Below are 18,488 nucleotides of genomic sequence, written 5' to 3' on the forward strand. Positions count from 1 at the left end.
TTGACTTTAATCAGGAAGTTGTAGAGCTGTATCTTGTTTGGCAGGTGATAGTCACCTGTTTCATTGGGTTACTTTCCCCCTTAGAACATTTCTGCGCTTTTAATTACTTTTTCATGAAATGTGACATTCCTCTCACACACACCTCTGACCTGAGCCTGCTTTTTATCAGAGACCCAGGAACCCCAAAGCTGGCTGAGAATTGTGGCAATCCCCTCAGCACTTCTCCCCTTGCCCCTCCCCTTTTCCTTCCTTCCTTGAAGAGCCTGACCCCGGCAGGCCTCCCTATTCCATGCCCATCTCCCACAAATAGCCTCGTTTCCCTTTGCTTTCCACCTGGAAAGTGAGATGACGTTGGGAAGTATTTGGTCAGAGTTGTTTGCTGCGAAATGTCCGTGTCGGAAAACCTTCTGGCAAGGTTGCTTGCCATCTCCGCACTGATCCTGTACTTCCTAAGCCTTGGCTTAATGTGCTCGAAAGGTCACTGCAAACTTCTTTCAGGAAACTTGTCTCCTTGCGGTGTGAGCATGGATGCTATTTTTTTATTTCCTGTACTTGAAAAGTAGCCGAAAGCTCAAGATTACAGCATTGCTGTCTTTAATGGACAGCAACAAAGTACAGTGAGTGTGTACAGCGAAAACAGCAAGCGTGAACTAGGGAAGCAAAGCCCTGTCCCTTCCCACACCAGATGGGAAGCATTTTCCAGGGCATTTTCCTTCTACCCTGGTCTGCACATTCTGTTTTTCACAAACGGTGACCACGTGCATGTGCAGTTCCTCCCTCTGGCTGTGCCTATGGTAGTATTCCAAGTTATGTATTCTGGTAACAAAATCTGGACCACCAGGCTTTTTTTTAAAAGAAGGAAAAAGTGTTTGTGGGAGGGAGAGGTTTGAAGCTGGGAAGCAGGGAAAGGGTACGAATGACACATTTTCCCCACTTGCTTGTTTTCCAACATCTCAGTTCCAGAACATTTATACCCTTACAACAACCCGGTAAGGTAGGTTAGGCTGAGAGGAGGTGAGTGGCCAAGGGATTTGCATCTGTTAAATTCTCTTGGCTCTCCAAAGTGTTTGCCACATCCCTGTGAAGCCCAGGTGTGTGTTTGCATGGAAAACACACTGCTATCACGCTGCTATCTGCTCTGAGGGGCATCAGGATCTCTCCAGGGTCTGGGGGGGAGGAGAATCCTCCCAGCACCCTTCACCCTTCAGCTTGAGATGCCACAGACTGAACCCTTTCGGCACACGCTCTGTCACAGAGCCATGGCCTCAGACTTGACTGCCTTCTCTAGTGTGGTTTTGCTGACATTTATTTTCTTTATTTGTATCTTGCTTTTCACCCCATTGGGGACAGAGTGGAGATTCAGACCTGGTTTCCCAAAGTAAGAGACTAAAAAAGAGGTTGTATAAAAGAGGCCTTTTGTATAACTGAAAGTGTATAACTTGACATTACTTATAATTGACACATAGTTTAAGAATCTGCTCAGTCTCCTCAGCCCAAACACTGGTTGTTGTGAGTCCTTTATTAGGAAGTGGCCCACATGAGATCTCACAAGTAATAAATATATATATAATAAAAATTCTTACAAGGTGGTACCCAACTCCTCAGAAATTACATCATATCAATAATTCAGTTTCTCCCTATTGCTGGAAAACGTGGGGAAATAGGCTCTTAATATATATTGCTGGTGGCATTGCCCCCATATAAAAAACATTCTGGTCTAATATCCCATATACAAAGAATTACCAATTACACTATTCCAGTGACTCCCAAACTGATATTAATTAATCTGTGGTTGGATGTGGATATACTATTAAATTCTAAAAAAATTATTGCAGTTCTTTTGGCAGCAGCTAAGGCTACTACAGCTGCAAGCTGGAAAGATCCTGAATCTTCAACAATCTCCATGTGGCACAGAAGAATTTGGGATCAGCACTGGAAACATGGCTCCCCGTTCTGGAGTATATTGCCAAAATAGGAATAAAACCTGATAAGCCTAACCCTTTCAATCCCTTTGCTCTATAAATGGATATTGTATTCCAAGTCTATACGTGGTTGTACAATGTTCATAACCCTTCCTTTGTGTTCCAAGTTAAATAACCAAGACTGTATTCTCTTGATGGTTGCATTTATTCGCACTTTAATGTTCTACAGTTTGTTTTGTTGTGTATTAAAAATTTAAAATATTAAAATAAAAAGTAAAAAAAATAAATAAACCAGAGCATCCTATTGCATATAATTGTACATTATTGTGTTAGGATAAATCTGCATAGTTCACCTTTGGATTATTGGCAAAGAAGCTTTGCCTGCTGTTCCCTTCCCATGCTGATTATTCTAGCCTCTCACCCTTCTCTCCAATACACCTTAACTTGAAGTTTTCATTTTCGTTTTTAAAAAGCCATATTTTCCATATTGAGCCACATTTGGCTCTGGATCCGTAGACTGCCAACCCCTGACATAGGAGGAAGACCCACAAGCAAAGTATCCAATATTTATCAAACTGCAGAGAGTGCTAAAATGACTCTTGATGATTTTCTCTCTCTTTCAGGTGAAACAGATAATGGAAGAGGCTGTCACCCGAAAGTTCGTGCACGAAGACAGCAGCCACGTCATTGCATTATGTGGTAAGTAGTTCTTATCTTTTAGTGACTAGTGATAGGTAAGTGCTTCCTTGCACAATGTGTCATTAGCTTGTGGAACTCTCAGCCACAGAATGTCATGAATGGCTTCTGGCTCAGATGACTTGAATTCTTGAAAGCTCCATCAATGGCTGTTGACCATGACAAGAAAGTGGAGCCGCTATTGTGAGAGGTAGTAAAGCTCTGAATACTGGAGGGCGTGGGGTGGGGGGGAGGGACAGGACAGGCAGGCTGCAGCAGGGGCCTCCATGCCTTACTTGCAGACAGACTAGAGGGACCTTTGGACCGATCCCGAGGGTCTCACCTTAAACCCTTACGTTGATTGTAAGCAGAGCTCAGCCTTTTTCTCTTCACCATTTCCCCTGTGGGTTCGTACAGTGCCTTTACTGCAAATGCTTTTAGCTTCTGGCAGTTAAAATATAGTAACAGTTCATTTGGATATCACTCTTCTGGACAGATTAGTGCCTATTCAGAACAATAAACAAAGTCAGTGTTATTCTCCCCACAATACAGCTGGAGAGCTGCTGAGAGGAGGGGCCTGCCCAAGGCCACCTGCAGAGCTCATGGGATTTGAACCAGCAGGGTGCTAGCTTGCAACCCAACCACTTAACCACTATGCCACACCAGAGTGTGAAAGAACTAGACCCCCAATAGAAAGCAAGCCACATTTTATGCTTTGCTTGGATTATATTGTTTAAGAGGCTAAGAAGTTTGAGTGCAAATATGTAACCCAGGCTGTGCTAATATCAAGGAAGAAGGACAAAGAGGTAGTGCAAGGAAAGATGGGAAATGGTAATGTGTATAAACCTAATTAATCTGGGTATACTGTGCTTTTCTCCCACCAAGGGAGTGCAAAGCATCTTAGAACATCCTTTACCTCTCTCCTATTTTATCCCGCGAACAGCAGCCTTGTGAAGTAGGATAATAATAACATTCAATTTATATACCGCCCTTCAGGACAACTTAATGCCCACTCAGAGCGGTTTACAAAGTGTTATTATTACCCCACAACAATCACCCTGTGAGGTGGGTGCGGCTGAGAGATCTCTGAAAGAGCTGTGACTACCCAAGGTCACCCAGCTGGCTTCGTGGAGGAGTGGGGAATCAAACCCGGCTCTCCAGATTAGAGTCCCGTGCTCTTAACCACTACACCAAACTGGCTAGATTGAGATAGAGCGACTAGTCAGAGGTTACACACAAACTTCCATGGCAGAGTGGGGTTTCAAACTTGGATATTCCAGATTCAACACCCCCCCCCCACTCAAGGCAGGCAGTTCTTTTGTTAACAGACCAACAAGGACATGGAGGCCAAAGCCATGTTGCCACCCTCCCCAGCAACTAGGATTCTGTGGTACACTTCTTCTGAATGTGGAGGTTCTATCGTTCACTTTCCAGCTGGGATCTTCTTGCTTGTGGAGAAAATGTTCTTTTTGAAGCTTTTTCTGTCACTCTTGAGAGGCCATGTATAGAGCCTGGGTGTTGTCATTACAATCATTTGACAGTGTTGTGCCTCCCCTGCTTAATCCGAGCAACAGTCCATCTAGCACAGCATCCTGTTTCCAACTGTGCCTCCCCCCAGAAAGCCTACAGGGGTGTCAAGGCCAAAGCCCCTGTTGTCCCTGAGCAACTGGGATTCGAGATACCTGAACATGGAGGTTCATGTCTCTGAACATGGAGGTTCTCTTATTAAGTTTCAGACTTGGGTCGTCTTGTGGAAATGTTGGTTTTTTGAGTTGTTTTTAATTGCCCGGCTGGAAAGACCTCTCCCCGTCCTCCTGGAGGGATGCTGCCAGTAAACACTCAGCTAGGTGGGCCAGTCGCCTGTGCTGATAGAGAGCCGCGTTGTGTGCTGGTACCTCTTCCGGCCTGCTCCTTCTCCTCTCACGCTGCAGCTGGACGTCTCAGATGGCTGCTGCAAGGAGCTGGCTGTTATTAGACCTGATCAGGCTTGCTGCTGAAAGGTAGTGATTTTTAATTGATTTTCAGACAGTAAAAAATATTTTCCCTCTAGGCTTCTTTTCTTGTGGGAAGGCTGCTTTTAGAGTTGTTGCCGATATTGTGGGTAGTGGATTATTGACAATAATTCTTTGCTGTTGCTGGGTTACGAGCACAAATTGAAAAGTAGCAAAATTCCAGAGGTGGTAAAGCAGGCCAGATTGCAACTGAGTTACGTGGCAGAGGTATAGCCCTGTTAATCAGTGGCAGCAAAAACAACAGCGTGTCCAAATGGCACCTTAAAGACTGGCAAATGTCGTGGCTGGAGCCCACTTTGTCGGCTGCATGAAGTGTTAGCTTGGATTGACATATGTATATATATTATTTCTCTTGTGGATACAAGATTGACACCATCACTGTTCAGAATAGCAATAAGTAACTGGTCATGATGCAATTTCCCTAGTTTCGGCATGCTTATTTATTTTTATTTAGATATTTATACTCTGCTTTTCTTCCCAACAAGGGACTCAAAGCAGTTTAAAATATTGGTCTCTCCACCACCATTTTATCCTCCTATCAGTTCTGCTGAGAGAGTGTGACTGGCCCGAGGTCGCCCAGGGAGGCTTCCGTGGCTGAGCGGGGAATTAATTGAACCTGCACCCCTGGATCCTAGTCGGGCAGCACTTTGCCACTTACACAGGGTTTAGTGGAATTTTATAACTTGCAATTTGTTGAATTTGATCTAAGACTTCTTTCCAAAATGTATTGATTATGGGACTGTGGTCCACCAAGCAGTTAGGGGATGAAGTTATGTCTCCCCCAGCCGAACTGTGGCTGGAAGAAAGTCATTGCTGCTGCTTTTGTGCTCTACCTCTCTGTGGTCAGGGCAACCCTGATGCTGGGAGGATAAGGATGAGGGGAAGCCAGGAGAACCGAGCCCTGGCAACAGAGGCACCCTCCAGGACACGGTCTGGAGGATCTGGAAATCTGGTGGCGAATGGGAGAAGGGAAACTAGAGAGTTACGCTGTTGGGTGTTTAAAGGCTGGCTGTGTAAGGCTAAAGCGCAGTCACCTCCGGTGGGCTCTGTCTTGGCCACCTGGCATGGGGAGAGAGAAGAGGAAAAAGGGATTCTGCAGACCTCTCCTTCCTGAAGCTGTCCTTATTGGATAGGGGCCATAGGGAGATAGGAAAACTCCCTTGTGGCTGCTGAAGCTGCCAAAATAAGGGTTGAGTTAGACTGTGGGGACCATGGATATGTACACACGTATGATCTAATGTTTTTTAAATGAAACCCCTGTCTTTTTGCTCACCTTAACTTACTTTACTCTGTCTGTTTAAGGCTCTTTCTTGCAGTCTAGTACAGATACTAGAAGAGAGACAGGCTGTGAGGAAACGCTAGATGCAAAGTGTAAGACATGGGAAGGGGCACGGTTTAAGCACCCCTTGCCTGCCTATTCCATTTGTGTGTCTGTGTGTTTTTAATGACATGACGGCCGCATCTGGTTTGGCCGTCAGTTTGGTGTTCTGTAGGAGTCCTCTTAGGTCTTCACTGCCCCGCTGGAAACTGATTATGTTTAGGTTCTGATTATTAACGTGATACATTCATTAGCTTTGATCCACAGATGCTCGTTGGGCAGTGCCCTTGAATTCCTGTGTGTGAGGGCTCTTGCTGCTCTTTTTTGCTGGAGTTTCTCCAATGTAGTTTCCATTTCCATATTGATAGTGGAGGAAGAGAGGGGGAAAGCCTAGAGCTTTGAAGGCATGAAGGCACCTCTGTAACTGTGTCCATTCACTAACCCAGAATTCAAATGCAACTCGCCACTTCAGCCCAACCCGGCTGGCCAAACGGCCCAATCTTCCTTCTCTTTTCACTGTGGATGTGCCATATTTATTTCGAAGCTCCGTGTGCTGCCTCTCCAGAGCCCTACGCAATATCCCATTTGAGGCAAAGAGCCACAGGTTAGCCCACTGTTAGCTCACCTCTCTCTTGCTGTCAGCAGACTTGAACAGTTGTTAGAAGGTGTTCAGGGGGCAGCTGCCTGAAGCTCCAGGGGAGAAGCGTAATTAAACACTCTGAATGCTGGAGGTGAGACAGGCTGTTTGGTTCGCACCTTGACTAATTGAATGGAGAGAGGCCAGCGCTTGAGCTTCAGAAACTGTTTTCTATGGCCGCGGTTTATTGGTGTGTATATGCGTTCCCCAACTAAATCTGGCTCAGTGTCATACTCCTTTGCATACCCTTTTGGAAACTGCCCCTACTCAGAGCGATACATTTGCTGTAGGCAGAGAGGTATATTTTTCTCTCTTGACTGTCAGTGTAGCAAAGTTGATTTGAAAACTTGTCTACCAATCAGTGAGGATTTTGTCTTTCTTTCTTGGGCTTCCTGAATGGCAGGAGCGATAATGATTGAGAGGCAATGTGGGCACTGATTAGTATTGGGCTGTGGTGGAAGAGATCTGAGTTCAAATTCCTACACTGCTATGAAGTTTGTGGGCAGTACAATCCTATACAGAGTTACTTTTCCTGGTCTTAGTCTGGAATAACCCCCTCCCTCTCATACACATGGACACACACACACACACCATTTCTTTCAGTCTGGCAGCCTAGCCTACCTCACAGGATTGTTGTGAGGATAAAATGGGGCAAAGTGGGCCACGTGTGTGACCATGAGCTCCCTGGAGGGAGGGTGGAATTTTTTTAAAGAATAGAATAAGTAGATGCCGGCATTACTCACTTTGGAGAAGGAGATGAAATGCTGGTCCCACCTTGCAGGGCTATCCGAATGTTGCCTGCTTAGGAAGCGCTTTGTGGTCCTTTGAAATCTGCCTGGTGAATGCCTGTGTGGTGGCACAAAATTCGCGCAAGGAGGGGAATGGAAAATAATTGTTTGTCAAAATATTTCTAGCCAGCTTTCCCAAAAATTAATGACTTGGATTGGTTAATACTGAATACAACAGTAGCTGGGTTAGATCCAAACTCTCCCCTCCTGTCTAGTCATGCCAGGGTGTGGTGGGAGGGAGGGTTGCCAAGTCCCCTGACCCCCCCCCCCCGGCAGGAGATGTGGGGCACAGCTCCTACCTTTGTCATTATCTTGGCTTGCGTGATGACATCACTTCCTGGAAGTGACATCATCACGCCAGTCACGGGGTGCCCTGGGAGTGCTCCCATATTCCCAAGGGGTCCGAATTGGGGCCTGATTCAGCCCAAATTTGGGCCCAATTCAGCCAAATTCAGGCCTAAATCTGGACAAATTGGGCTACTGTGGAGCACGGCAGTGCACCCGCACTATGCAGTGGCCCGATTCGGCTTGAATCTGGGCTGATTCATGCCAAATTGGGCCTGGATTCAGCCGCTGTGGAGCGCACCAGCACTCTTGCGCTATGCAGTGACCTGAATTAGTCTGAAACTGCCCCTGGCCAGGGGACTAGCATCCCTAGTGGGAGGATTTCTACCTTCTTCCCAGTGCAGACCCCATGGTACATTTGGTACCGTTCCTGAGTGTCTGCTATCCCAGGGTCTACAGCAAGAAGCAGTCAAAAGGATCTTTCCCCTGAGCTTAGCTCTGCTTGCAGTTTTTTAGATCTCACCTAAATAAATCAATAAACTAAACTGTGAAGAAGCAAAGGGAGATATTAGGCAGGAGCCCCATTTGAGTCTAAAGTCTGCCAAATTGTGTTCCAAATTTAGAGAAGCTGTTTGCTAAAGATCTAAACTGCTCCAAGATGATCTGCTTTATATTTACAAAATGGGACAGGGCCTGATTTTCTTTCAAAATGTGTAGTCTTCCAGGAGCTCAAACATCAAATACGACTCCCTGGATATCCAAAGAAAATTGTCAGGAATGTTTTTCTCTGCCTGAGGTCTTGGAGAACGTGAGAACGTAAGAAGAGGTGGATCAGACCAGTGGGCCGTCTGTTCCCCATCCTGTTTTATTCCCTGGCCAAACAGTGGCCCTTGAGAGCCCACAGACAGGGCTTCCTCGCATTGCTTCCTGGCACGGGCGTGCAGAGCTTCCCTGCTTTTGGTACGGAGGTCCCCTTTAGTCGTCTTGGCTCGTGTCCTCCAGGAATCAGCCTAAATCCCTTTTGACATTATTGCTCCTGGCCATAACTGCATCCACTGGCAGTGAATCCCACAATTTAATTACGTGTTGAGTGAAAAAAAAACCCTTCATTTTGTGCGTCCTGAATCTGTTGCCCATCAGCTTCCCTGAAATTTAGTATTATGGAAGACGGAGAAAAAGTTCTCTCTGCTGTCTTTATCTAATTTTATATACCTCTAGCTTGTTCCTCCCCTCTCCCTTAGTTGCCTTTTTTCTAAACTGGAAAGCCCCAGACTTGAACCACTGCCAAAGCAGGTAGTACCAGACTAGGTGCGTTAATGATCTGACTCACTGTAGGGCTGTTCTGTATTTCTTGTGTTTCAGAGGGTGTTAGAGCATTTGTTTTTGCTTGTAAAAGGCCCCAGGTTCAGTCCTTGGCATTTTTGTTCTTAAGGTCCTCAAGTACTAAGAAAGATCCGTCTCTCCCTGAGTTTGTGGGATCTCCCCCCACCTTGTTCATTTACTGTAGTTCTCAAAACTTCTGCTACAATAAAGTTGGTTAGTCTTAAAGTTGCTACTGGACTCTTTACTATTCAGAAACAATCAGTGCTCTACCCAAAGGCTAATCTGAACATTTCAGCCTGGCAGCATTTTCTGCATCCTGACCAAGATGCGATCAATTTTTCTGTTGCTTTAGGATATTCCAGAGATGATGTCCAACTGGCGTTGTTTTTATGAGTGTGTGGGGTACCACATGGCTTTGTCCTCTTTAGTGTCTGCACTTTAGGTTGGGATTTCCCACCTGGAATAGTGAAAAGCATTGCTGCAAGGTAGTGATTGGTCGTGTGGTACCTATTTAAGCAGAAACATTTTTCCCAACCATTCTACCTTCTAGGTCAAGTTCAGGCAGCAGTTGTGGAGGGGGAAGCCTGCCTGTGTTATACACCAGTGACTGCATCCCATCCCGGTCTTCCACCTTCCCCTCCTTGGTAGCCACGGTGTCAGAAGTTGGACAGGAAAGGTGCAAAAACAGTGATGTGCAGTGGTTAGAGTGTCAAATTCTCCCTCTTTCTCAGAAGCTTGCTGGGTGACCTTGGGCCAGTCACATACTCAGCCTAACCTACCTCAGAGGGTTATCGTGAGAATAAAATAGCAGAGAGGAGAACAACGGAAGCCAGTTTGGATCCCTGCTGGGGGAAAAGGGTATAAATGAAGCAAATAAATAAAATAATAAATTACTAATATAATTATCTTGAAGATACCAGCTCTGCTGAATTGCAGCTCTGAGGATGTTACCATTTGGGTGCACTGTTGACTTGATGGGTCGAGTGGGCCGGATATTAATAATAGGAGTAGGGCAGGCTCACGCCCATCATAACTGAAGCTGCTGTAGCACAGTGGTGAAGTGGTTGGACTGGGAATCAGCACTCTGCAGGTTGGAATCCTACTACTGCCACGTAGTCAGGAGGTGGGTAAGCCGCTCCTCTCAGCCCCAGCTCCCCAGCTGTATTGTGCTGTAATAATGTGTGTGTGTGATGTCTCTGTGTGTGTAATGATGCTGACTTTGTTCACTGCTCTGAGTGGGGCACTTATCTGTTTAGAAGGGTGATATATAAGCACAGTTATTATTAATGAGAGCTGCAGTAGCATGGTGGTGAAGTGGTTGGGTTGGGAATCCGCATTCTGCTGGTTTGAATGCCGCTACTGCCATGCGCTCAGTAGGTGGCCTTGGGTAAGCCTCTCCTCAGCCCAGCTCCCCAGCTGTATTGTGAGCTTGATAATAATGCTGACTTTGTTCACCACTCCGAGTGGGGCACTAATCAGTCTGGAAGAGTGGTATATAAGTGCAGTTGTTATTGTTTTTTTAAAAATTTATTAATATTACAAATGCAAAAACAGTGCAAGTAACAATGCTGTTCACCATGATACATTATTAAATTTAACAAAGTAATAAAATTGTGAATGCAGTTGTGATTGTTGTTACGTCCCAGCATGCTGGACACTTGCAGAAGTTAACTGTGCTGGTCCCTCACTCTGCCAACTGCTAGTTCAGTGTTCTGTCAGGATAAACACAGGGGAAGAGCCAGAAGCTGCTGGGGAAAGCCAGCAAAGGTAGTTTCAAATGTCTGTTGTAATCTTTTAAATCGAGTCCTTCTGATTTCAGTTCCTGGGCTGACAGTAGAAAGCAAGCCTGCTGCAACTGTGACCCGTTATGGGTTTTAGAAATGCTTGCAACAGAAGCCCCTGGGCTGGCTGCTGGAGCTGTCCATGGTGCTTAACTGGAGCATTTGTGGGTGTTGGGGGGGATCTTTCAGACGATTTGCTAACTGCTTTCCCTTTTGCTAGAGGTCCGCTTAATTTAATATCAGATAGTGTTTTTGGACACTTATATCTGCTTTAAAAGTGACTCAGACAGGCACAAACACTCTCCCATGGGACTTTGCTCTCACACAGTGTATTTAAGAATAATTGTTTTTAAATTCCCAGAAGTCCCTGGACAGAAACAGAGAATAGTACAGTTTGCCCTGCAATTTGGAGAGAGGAAAGAACATTTCCTCCATTGAGCTCAGCCCCCTCTTTGATATGTGCCATGCTTGTTAATTCTTTGTGATGTGCCTCTCTCCCCAGAAGCCAGTCTGATCTATGAATCCTGTTTTTATTCTCCTCCTAGGAGAACGAGGTAATATCCCCTTGTTCCCTCCCCAGCTTCCACTTTATGATCACAGTAACCCTCTGAGGTAGTCAGGGAGCGATTGGAATTGAAGGACTGGCCCCGAGTCACTCAGGTTGCTTCACAGTAGAGAATGTATACGGGCATGGAACTAAGCAGTGCTAAGCTGATACTCTGCAATACCACCCTGGCTGTGGGGGCAATTTGAAACTCAGTGCTTAGCATCAATAACTTTTGTGCCTGACTGTAAAATATAAAATCTTTAAGAATGCACATTCCTTTAAATATCCTAAAAGAATAGCCAGTGGGTTTAAGAGAAGTAGTGTTATAATGGTTAGAGTGTTAGACAACAACAAGAGAGCTTTGGCTCAAGTTGTCAGTCAACTATAAAACTAACTAGGCAATCTTAGGTCAGTGACTTACACTCTTTCTCTCTCTCTCTCTCCTACACCAGAGGGTTTTTGTGAACATAAAATGTGGAAGAAAGGAACCATATATGACATCCTGAATCCCGTGGTGAAAGGGTGGGATAAAAATGTGCTAGACAGATAAATAGCGAGATATATTCTGTAATATTATGTATTCCTGAACTGTATCAATGGCACTATTTTATACTTCATGAATATGTTTAAATAGTTAATATATTTGTGGTCCACGAGGAATTGTGGAAGGAGATAAATCATTGGGAGCCTTTCCCCCCTCAGCTCACAGTGCAATTCTAAGCAGCGTCACATCCATCCAAGTCCATTGAAGTCGATGAGTTTAGAAGGGCGTAACTCAGCTTAGAAGGAATGCACCACCAGAGAGACCCTGGGGATTCAGCCCCCAGCCCTCTGACAAATTTCTTGGGCCTGTGAGGCTTTAAAGGGTGTTGGTGAAACGTTTCTGGCACTGTTTGAGTACCAAAATTTGCTTTCGAAAGCCGAAATTCATCTTGGCAGTTTGCCTTTCAGGTGCCAGCATAAATCCTGCTTGGTTGAGCTTAGATATATTTCCCCCACCAAACCCTTCAGTAGGGCTTTAAAATTAGAATTTTGAATATGGTTAAATTAAATGGGTCTCTGTGCATGATTCGCTCTGCCAATTCCCATTCTCTCCTGAGTGTTTTCCTAGGGATGTGCGATTCAGTATTCCTGGATAAAAAAATATACCCAGATAAATTCTTACTGGTATTATTCAGCTATATCTGGCATACCCAGATAAATCTGGATATGTTTGGGTATACCAAACACTGGATTCTTGAATAAAACCTAAATATTTGAGTTTATCCAAGAATCACTGTGCCAGCCATTTTAAAGCTGGCTGGCTTCTCCCTTGCTGTTTTTTCCTGGGGCCTTTTCCCCCCAGGCAGCAGAAGGGAGGAGGAGTGAGTGAGTGAGTGAGTGAGTGACCGACCGACCGACCGACCGACCAGTGGGTGGAGGAGCTCTAGTTATCCAGCCAATCACAAGGATTCTTTGATGGGAGAACTTTTTTCAAATTCTTGCAAGAGCCAGGCCAGGCTTAGAGCAGAGCAGACGCAAGTTTGAGTGAGATTTTTGAAGGCTGTGCTGTGAGTGCTCTTAGCCTCTGGCTATTCTGGGACTCAGTCTGCCTTTTGGATATACCGCCATTGCCTTTGGAACTGCAATTTGGATTACTGCTGTCTGCTTGGAGGAAAATCCGAGGAACTGCTGCTGAGCCTGCTTACCTGGAGGACCACCTGTGGAATTTCTGCCTGGTTTGAGAGTCATAGTTTTGTTGTTTTTCCCCTGGTTTTTTGGAGGGGGGTGGTTGGCCTAGTGTTGGGTTGAGAAGGTTTAGGGTTAAGTGTGGGGAAAGGGGCAGTTTTCTTAACTTTCAGTTTATTTAATAACTGCTTTTGCTGTTGTGGGGTGGTGGTGGTGGTTTTACTTGTTTTCTGATGGTTGCTGCTGCTGTTAAGAGTTGTGGTTCTTTTATTGTTGGTTTTAGAATTTGCTTGCTGTGTTAGTTCCTTTCTTGTGGGGGTAGATTGCTTTTTCCCGTTGGTTTAGTTGCTTGCTATTGCTGTTCTTGTGGGAGGAGAGATTGCTAAAGAGATTGCTTGCTGTTCTTGTTGTGGGGGTATTGCTTTTTACCTGTAAGAGGCTGTTGTTCTGCACTGCAGTTGTTTATTGTTTTTGTTTCCTGAGCACTTTGGGGGGGGGGCTCTCTTGTTGGGTTGTTCTGACTTCTGAGTAGTTGTTGCTAGGTCAACTTTTCATAAGATTTTTAATGTAGGTGAGGTGTAGGCCTTGTTTAAAAACAAATTAATTTTCAGCATGATAACCAACAGAGTTTTCCCCTAAAGAGGTTTGTGTGAGCATTAAGAAGGGCTCAGGTTTTGCTGTCTAACAGATAAACAGGCCCCACAACAACAACAACAACAACAACAACAACAACAACAACAACAACAACAACAACAACAACAACAACAACTTAAGTAGGCCTCTCACCTTGTTCTTGGTCTCTTGTCTTGGTCTCTTGTCCAGGTGGTTGTAGAAAAGAACTGTTTGTATCCATAGGCTGACCTGTACTAGTCTCTGGTTTTCAAAAAGGAAGTTGTTTGATTCTTGAACAAGAGTTAAGCTTCTTCCAGTGTGTAGTTAGAATAATATAACGTAACCTAAGTAAGGCTTTTTAATAAGAGAACATTTTTCCACCTCCAGGTTAGACCCACAACAATTATCCAGCCTTGACAGTAGGTTAGTCAGAGTTGGCTATGCAAGAGTGGGGGGTTAGTGTTGTGTTAGTGAGTGTAGTGCTAGGTCTGCTCTGAAAGTACCAGTTGTTCTAGTGGGGGTCGAATGAGTGAGAGGAGAGGAGTCCATTGGGGCCCTGGGGGAAAGGCAAAGCAGAAGAGTGGCAAGAGTAGCAAGGGGGGAGGGAAGGGGCTGCAGTTTTCCGCACACTTGCCTGCCCCATAGCTGCCCTCCACCCGCCTCCCCAGCCTCTGGCTTGGCTGGTGATGGCAAGAGGCCTTGCAACGTCCTCTTTGCTGAAGCTGCTGCAGGAGCGCTGCCCCCAGAAGTGCCTGAGGCAGGAACTGGCACTGGGCAGGGGCTCCTCACGCCCCCCCCCACCATTGTGACTCAGCAGCGGGAGGAGGAGCAACATGAGGTGTCCTTTGGGGTGGACTTGGGGGACGTGAGTCTTCTGCAGGCTGCTCCAAGATTCCTTTCCTTGGCACTCACACCCTGCTGAGCAGGACTGGGCTGCCATCCCTTTACAGGGCTGCCACAGATGATGTGAAGGCATAGTTGTCCTGAGCTGCTGGAGAAGCGTACTTTTCACACCCAGCACCTAGACCTGCCCTCACTCGCAGCCTGCATTCCTTGCTGAGCGCAAGCTGGGGACAAGCACATGATCTTCTAGGTGAGGGTGGGACAACCAGCATCAGGCAGGGTGCAGTGGGGGCTGCCAGGCTGGCTACTGCAAGGCTTTACTCCTTGCTGAGGTTCTTGATAAGGCACACGTGGTGGCCAACATCTCTGCCACCATCAAGAGACACTTACTGCAGTAGGTGGACAGGAATGTCACCACAGGATACATGGTGACCAACGGCAGCTTAAATATCCAGGCAATTGCAGTGCAAGTGAACCTCAGTCACATTTATTGCATGGCCCACAAACTTCTTCTGGTGATGAGGGATGCACCGGATCTGGGTCTGAATGCTGAGGATCTCAGACATGTGGGTTCCAGCGTGTCCTCAGAAGAGGCCAGCGCAAGTCACTTCTCACAGAGAGCGAAGGCCACCCATCAGCTGCTCCAGAAGCAGGTCCTGGCAGGTGTGCTGGAGCATCGCCTGCTCACCAACATTGGCACTCGCTGGAGCTCCACCCTGCCACGCTTGACTGTTCGGTGGAGCAGCAAGTTGCCTTCACAACGTGGCTCTAGGAGAGCGACGCTGGGACAGCGGAGAGTCAGTTCAGCCAAGAGGGCTGACCATCTCCCAGCCAGTGGAGGTCCTGAGGCCCTTGAAGGACTCCACCATCACAGTCCCGTCTGACACGGCCACCCTAGGTCTGGTCATTCCTTTGGTCCAAACAATTCAGAGGAAGATGGCCTCCTTTCTAGACCCAGGCACAGGACATGCAGACTCCAGCAGTGCACGTTGTCGTGTCACAAATGGTGCCAACAGGCAACACAGGCCGCGTCATTGTCTGGGTGCACCTTGTGTTGATGGCAAAGTGCCACACCAAAATTCTGCCAGGTGCAGCTATCATTTCAGTGCCTGAAGCATTTGTAATATCTCTGCTGCCTGAGTGAGGGGAGGTTCTTCATACGGGTCCATCCATTAAGAGCTATTAATAGCCTCTGACAGGATGACATAATGGGAAGGTGTTATTTATTACCAGCAGGATCCAAGAAGCTGCGTCATATCTCTGGATTTCAGGGTGATTTGCTGAGGGGCAGCACTCAGAATCCGTGCAGTCGCAATACGCAAGCAGCAGAAGTTGATGGCCTGTTGCCGGCAGACGTGACCCCTGTCCCACCCAGCAGGCCCCGTTTCTGGGGGCAGGCCGTGCAGGCAGAATTTCCCTCACAGAGGAAGTTTTATCAGCAACGATGAGTAGTTTTACGTTGCAGTGTTTGAAAGGGCGGGATGCATTTTCAAGACAGTGACATGAGTCAATGAAATAACTTCAGTTGGATTGCTCCATTTATTGGCCCTGTGACCTGAGAGGAGAGATCTGCTGTTGTTACTCTGTTTTGATTTGCACATTTAATTAACGCCTAGCCCCATCTTCCTCCTCCTCCTCTTCCTTCTCCATCTGCCCCCATGCTTCCAGTCAACTAAACTGCTCTTTTGGCTGGAAAGTGGAGTAATGGAGGCAGTAGACGAGTGGTCTACTGAGTCCAGCTGCCCTAGAGGGTCAACCAACAGGGCATGGAGGCTGAGGCCTCCCCCTGATTAGTCAGAGGTTTACTGCTTCTGGCTGTGGAGGTGCCCTTTTCTCACCGAGGCTAGTAGCCCCGATCGACCCTCTCTGCTCCATGGATCTGCCTATTTTCCTTTGAAAGTTGTCTCATCCTGTGACCATGGCTACATCCTCTGGCAGCGAATTCCACATCTTAAACCACGCTTTGTGTAAAGAAGCATTTCCTTTTCTTGTCCATCTTCAATCCCCTGCCCTCGAGTTCTAGCATTTTGGGAAGAAGGAGAAAAAGTTCTCTCTGTCTGCTTCCTCCCCTCTGTGTATTATTATTATTATTAACCTCCATCCTGTCCCTCAGTTTAGTCATCTTTCCTGTAAATGAAGGAGCCACTTCCACCCTCCTCCCACAGCCAAAAGCAACCAGGAATATTTACTGGCTCTGTGCAAGTCCCTGGTTGCCAGTCCCCCCCCCCCCCCGCTTTCCCCAGAATCATAACCTCAACGAGAGGTTCAAAACTCATGGAGTAGTGGAGGAAATCATCCAACAAACTCTACAAAAGACAGCAATCTTCTTTTGTCGTGAATTAAACACAGAGTGGTGGGCGGCTGGCGCGCTAATAATTTTTTGCGGTCTTTTTTTTAAAAAGGCTGGCCGGCCGGCCTAGGCCACGCTGCCATGGCCTTGGAGAGCTCCAAGCTTGGAGAGCTTGGATTCGCCAAGGAGAGCTTTAACAATGCGGACATTCTAGTTCTGAATTCTTCAGGGACTCATTCATTGGCTAGTCAGGTGTCATGAATGGACTGCTGTTCATTGGATCCTTGTTCATGTTTCAAATAGTCCATAAAGCCTTAAAAAAAGAGTCCTATCTTGTCAAACAACCAGTCCCAAAGGTTGCTTACTGAAGGATAAAAACTGCAATCATATGGAGCTGGTCCTAACTATAAAACCAGAAGCACATCCATTAGGTAAATTATCTATTCTCTGCAATAAAAAAAGCATCACGTTGCTCAAACTTAAAACAAGCCCAAATTCATGTGGAAACAAAATCCTTTCAGCTATTGCGTGAATACAGACATTAAAGGACCTCCCGTGTGATTCCTATAACACTGATGCCACCACTGAAGAGGCCCTGTGAAGGAAAAGATGCTGTTGGTAACTCCTGGCAACTCTTGTCCTTGGTGAGATAGCAGGCTGGAATTGTCATCTCAGAGCAAAGGCAGGAACGAGAACTTCTTGCCCCTTCTGTGACATCACAGCAGGTAAACTAATGACATCAAAAGAGGTGGAGCATGCAGATAGCTCATTGGGGGATGATCAGTTAATGTATGGCTTGATATAGAGAGTCAGTGTTGTACAGTAGTTAGTGTTGGACTAGGATCTGGGGAAGCCAGGTTCGAATCCCCATTGGCCATTAACCTTATTGGGAAATTTTCCGGTGCGCCATTGCCCTGGAGAGCTGCTAGTGGCCACGTCTCAGCAACTCTGCCAGCGCCTCCAAAGGCCACTTGGTTCAGACTTTTTGTTGGTGATCAGTATCAGCACACCAGATGTCTCCTCTTGCGCTGCTGCCACTTTGTGGGATGTGGTAAAGGATGAGCCAGTGCTTGTGGCTGGTGCCACTGAGTTCAGCGGCCCCTGAAGTCTGGGCTTGTAGCACCGCAGGGGCTGCTCAGCTGGGCTTCCTCCAGGGCCATTTTCACTTCCCTGCCCACACCTGCATGGAAGCTGGCTGGGTGACCTTCAGCCAGTCACACACCATCAGCCTAACCTACCTCACAGGGTTGTGCTGAGAATAAAGTGGAGGAGCGGAGAACAACGGAAGCCACTTTGGGGCCCCACTGGGGAGAAAGGCGGGTTATCAATGAAGTGAATGTATAGCAGTTTTCAAGAGGAGGCTGGATGAATACTTGTCAGTAAAGATGGCGGGGCGCTTAGACTAGAACCTGCGAGGGCCAGTTTCACTTCCTGACTCTGTCATGCAGCTGGGGAAATTTGGACCTTTTGGCCTTACCTACCTCACAGGGTCATTGTGAGGATAAATGATGGGCAGGACCACGGATGGTTCCCTGAGTTCCTCAAAGAAAGGAAGGAGTGAAAGCCTCATAAACTCATTAAAAGTTTCTTTCTGGCACAGGCAAAGACCACCAAACACAGCCCAAAGCACATCCTTCCGTGCACAGGAATGAAAAGGGAGCTTCCGATGTTAATGTATTTGTGCAGGGCCTTTAGGTCTGTGTCGGTGGCAAGCTATGATTATGGCCTTTTCGCTGACATTCAAGTCTATACACTTGCAGACGCCATTCAAACTGGAGAGGGCTCTA

At 46.6% G+C, this 18,488-nt stretch overlaps 1 protein-coding gene across 2 annotated transcripts in view; it reads left to right on the top strand.

Moving 5' to 3' along the window:
* Nucleotides 1–18,488, top strand: part of SGSM2 (small G protein signaling modulator 2) — a 127,961-nt gene that overhangs the window by 21,644 nt on the left and 87,829 nt on the right. For both annotated transcript variants that reach the window (XM_055001677.1, XM_055001676.1), the window contains exon 2: nt 2,546–2,621. In XM_055001677.1, the coding sequence (XP_054857652.1) occupies nt 2,546–2,621 (76 nt within the window). The remainder of the gene's footprint in view (nt 1–2,545; nt 2,622–18,488) is intronic.

The sequence above is a fragment of the Eublepharis macularius genome, chromosome 17 (genome assembly GCF_028583425.1).
Source record: "Eublepharis macularius isolate TG4126 chromosome 17, MPM_Emac_v1.0, whole genome shotgun sequence".
Classification (NCBI taxonomy): domain Eukaryota; kingdom Metazoa; phylum Chordata; class Lepidosauria; order Squamata; family Eublepharidae; genus Eublepharis; species Eublepharis macularius.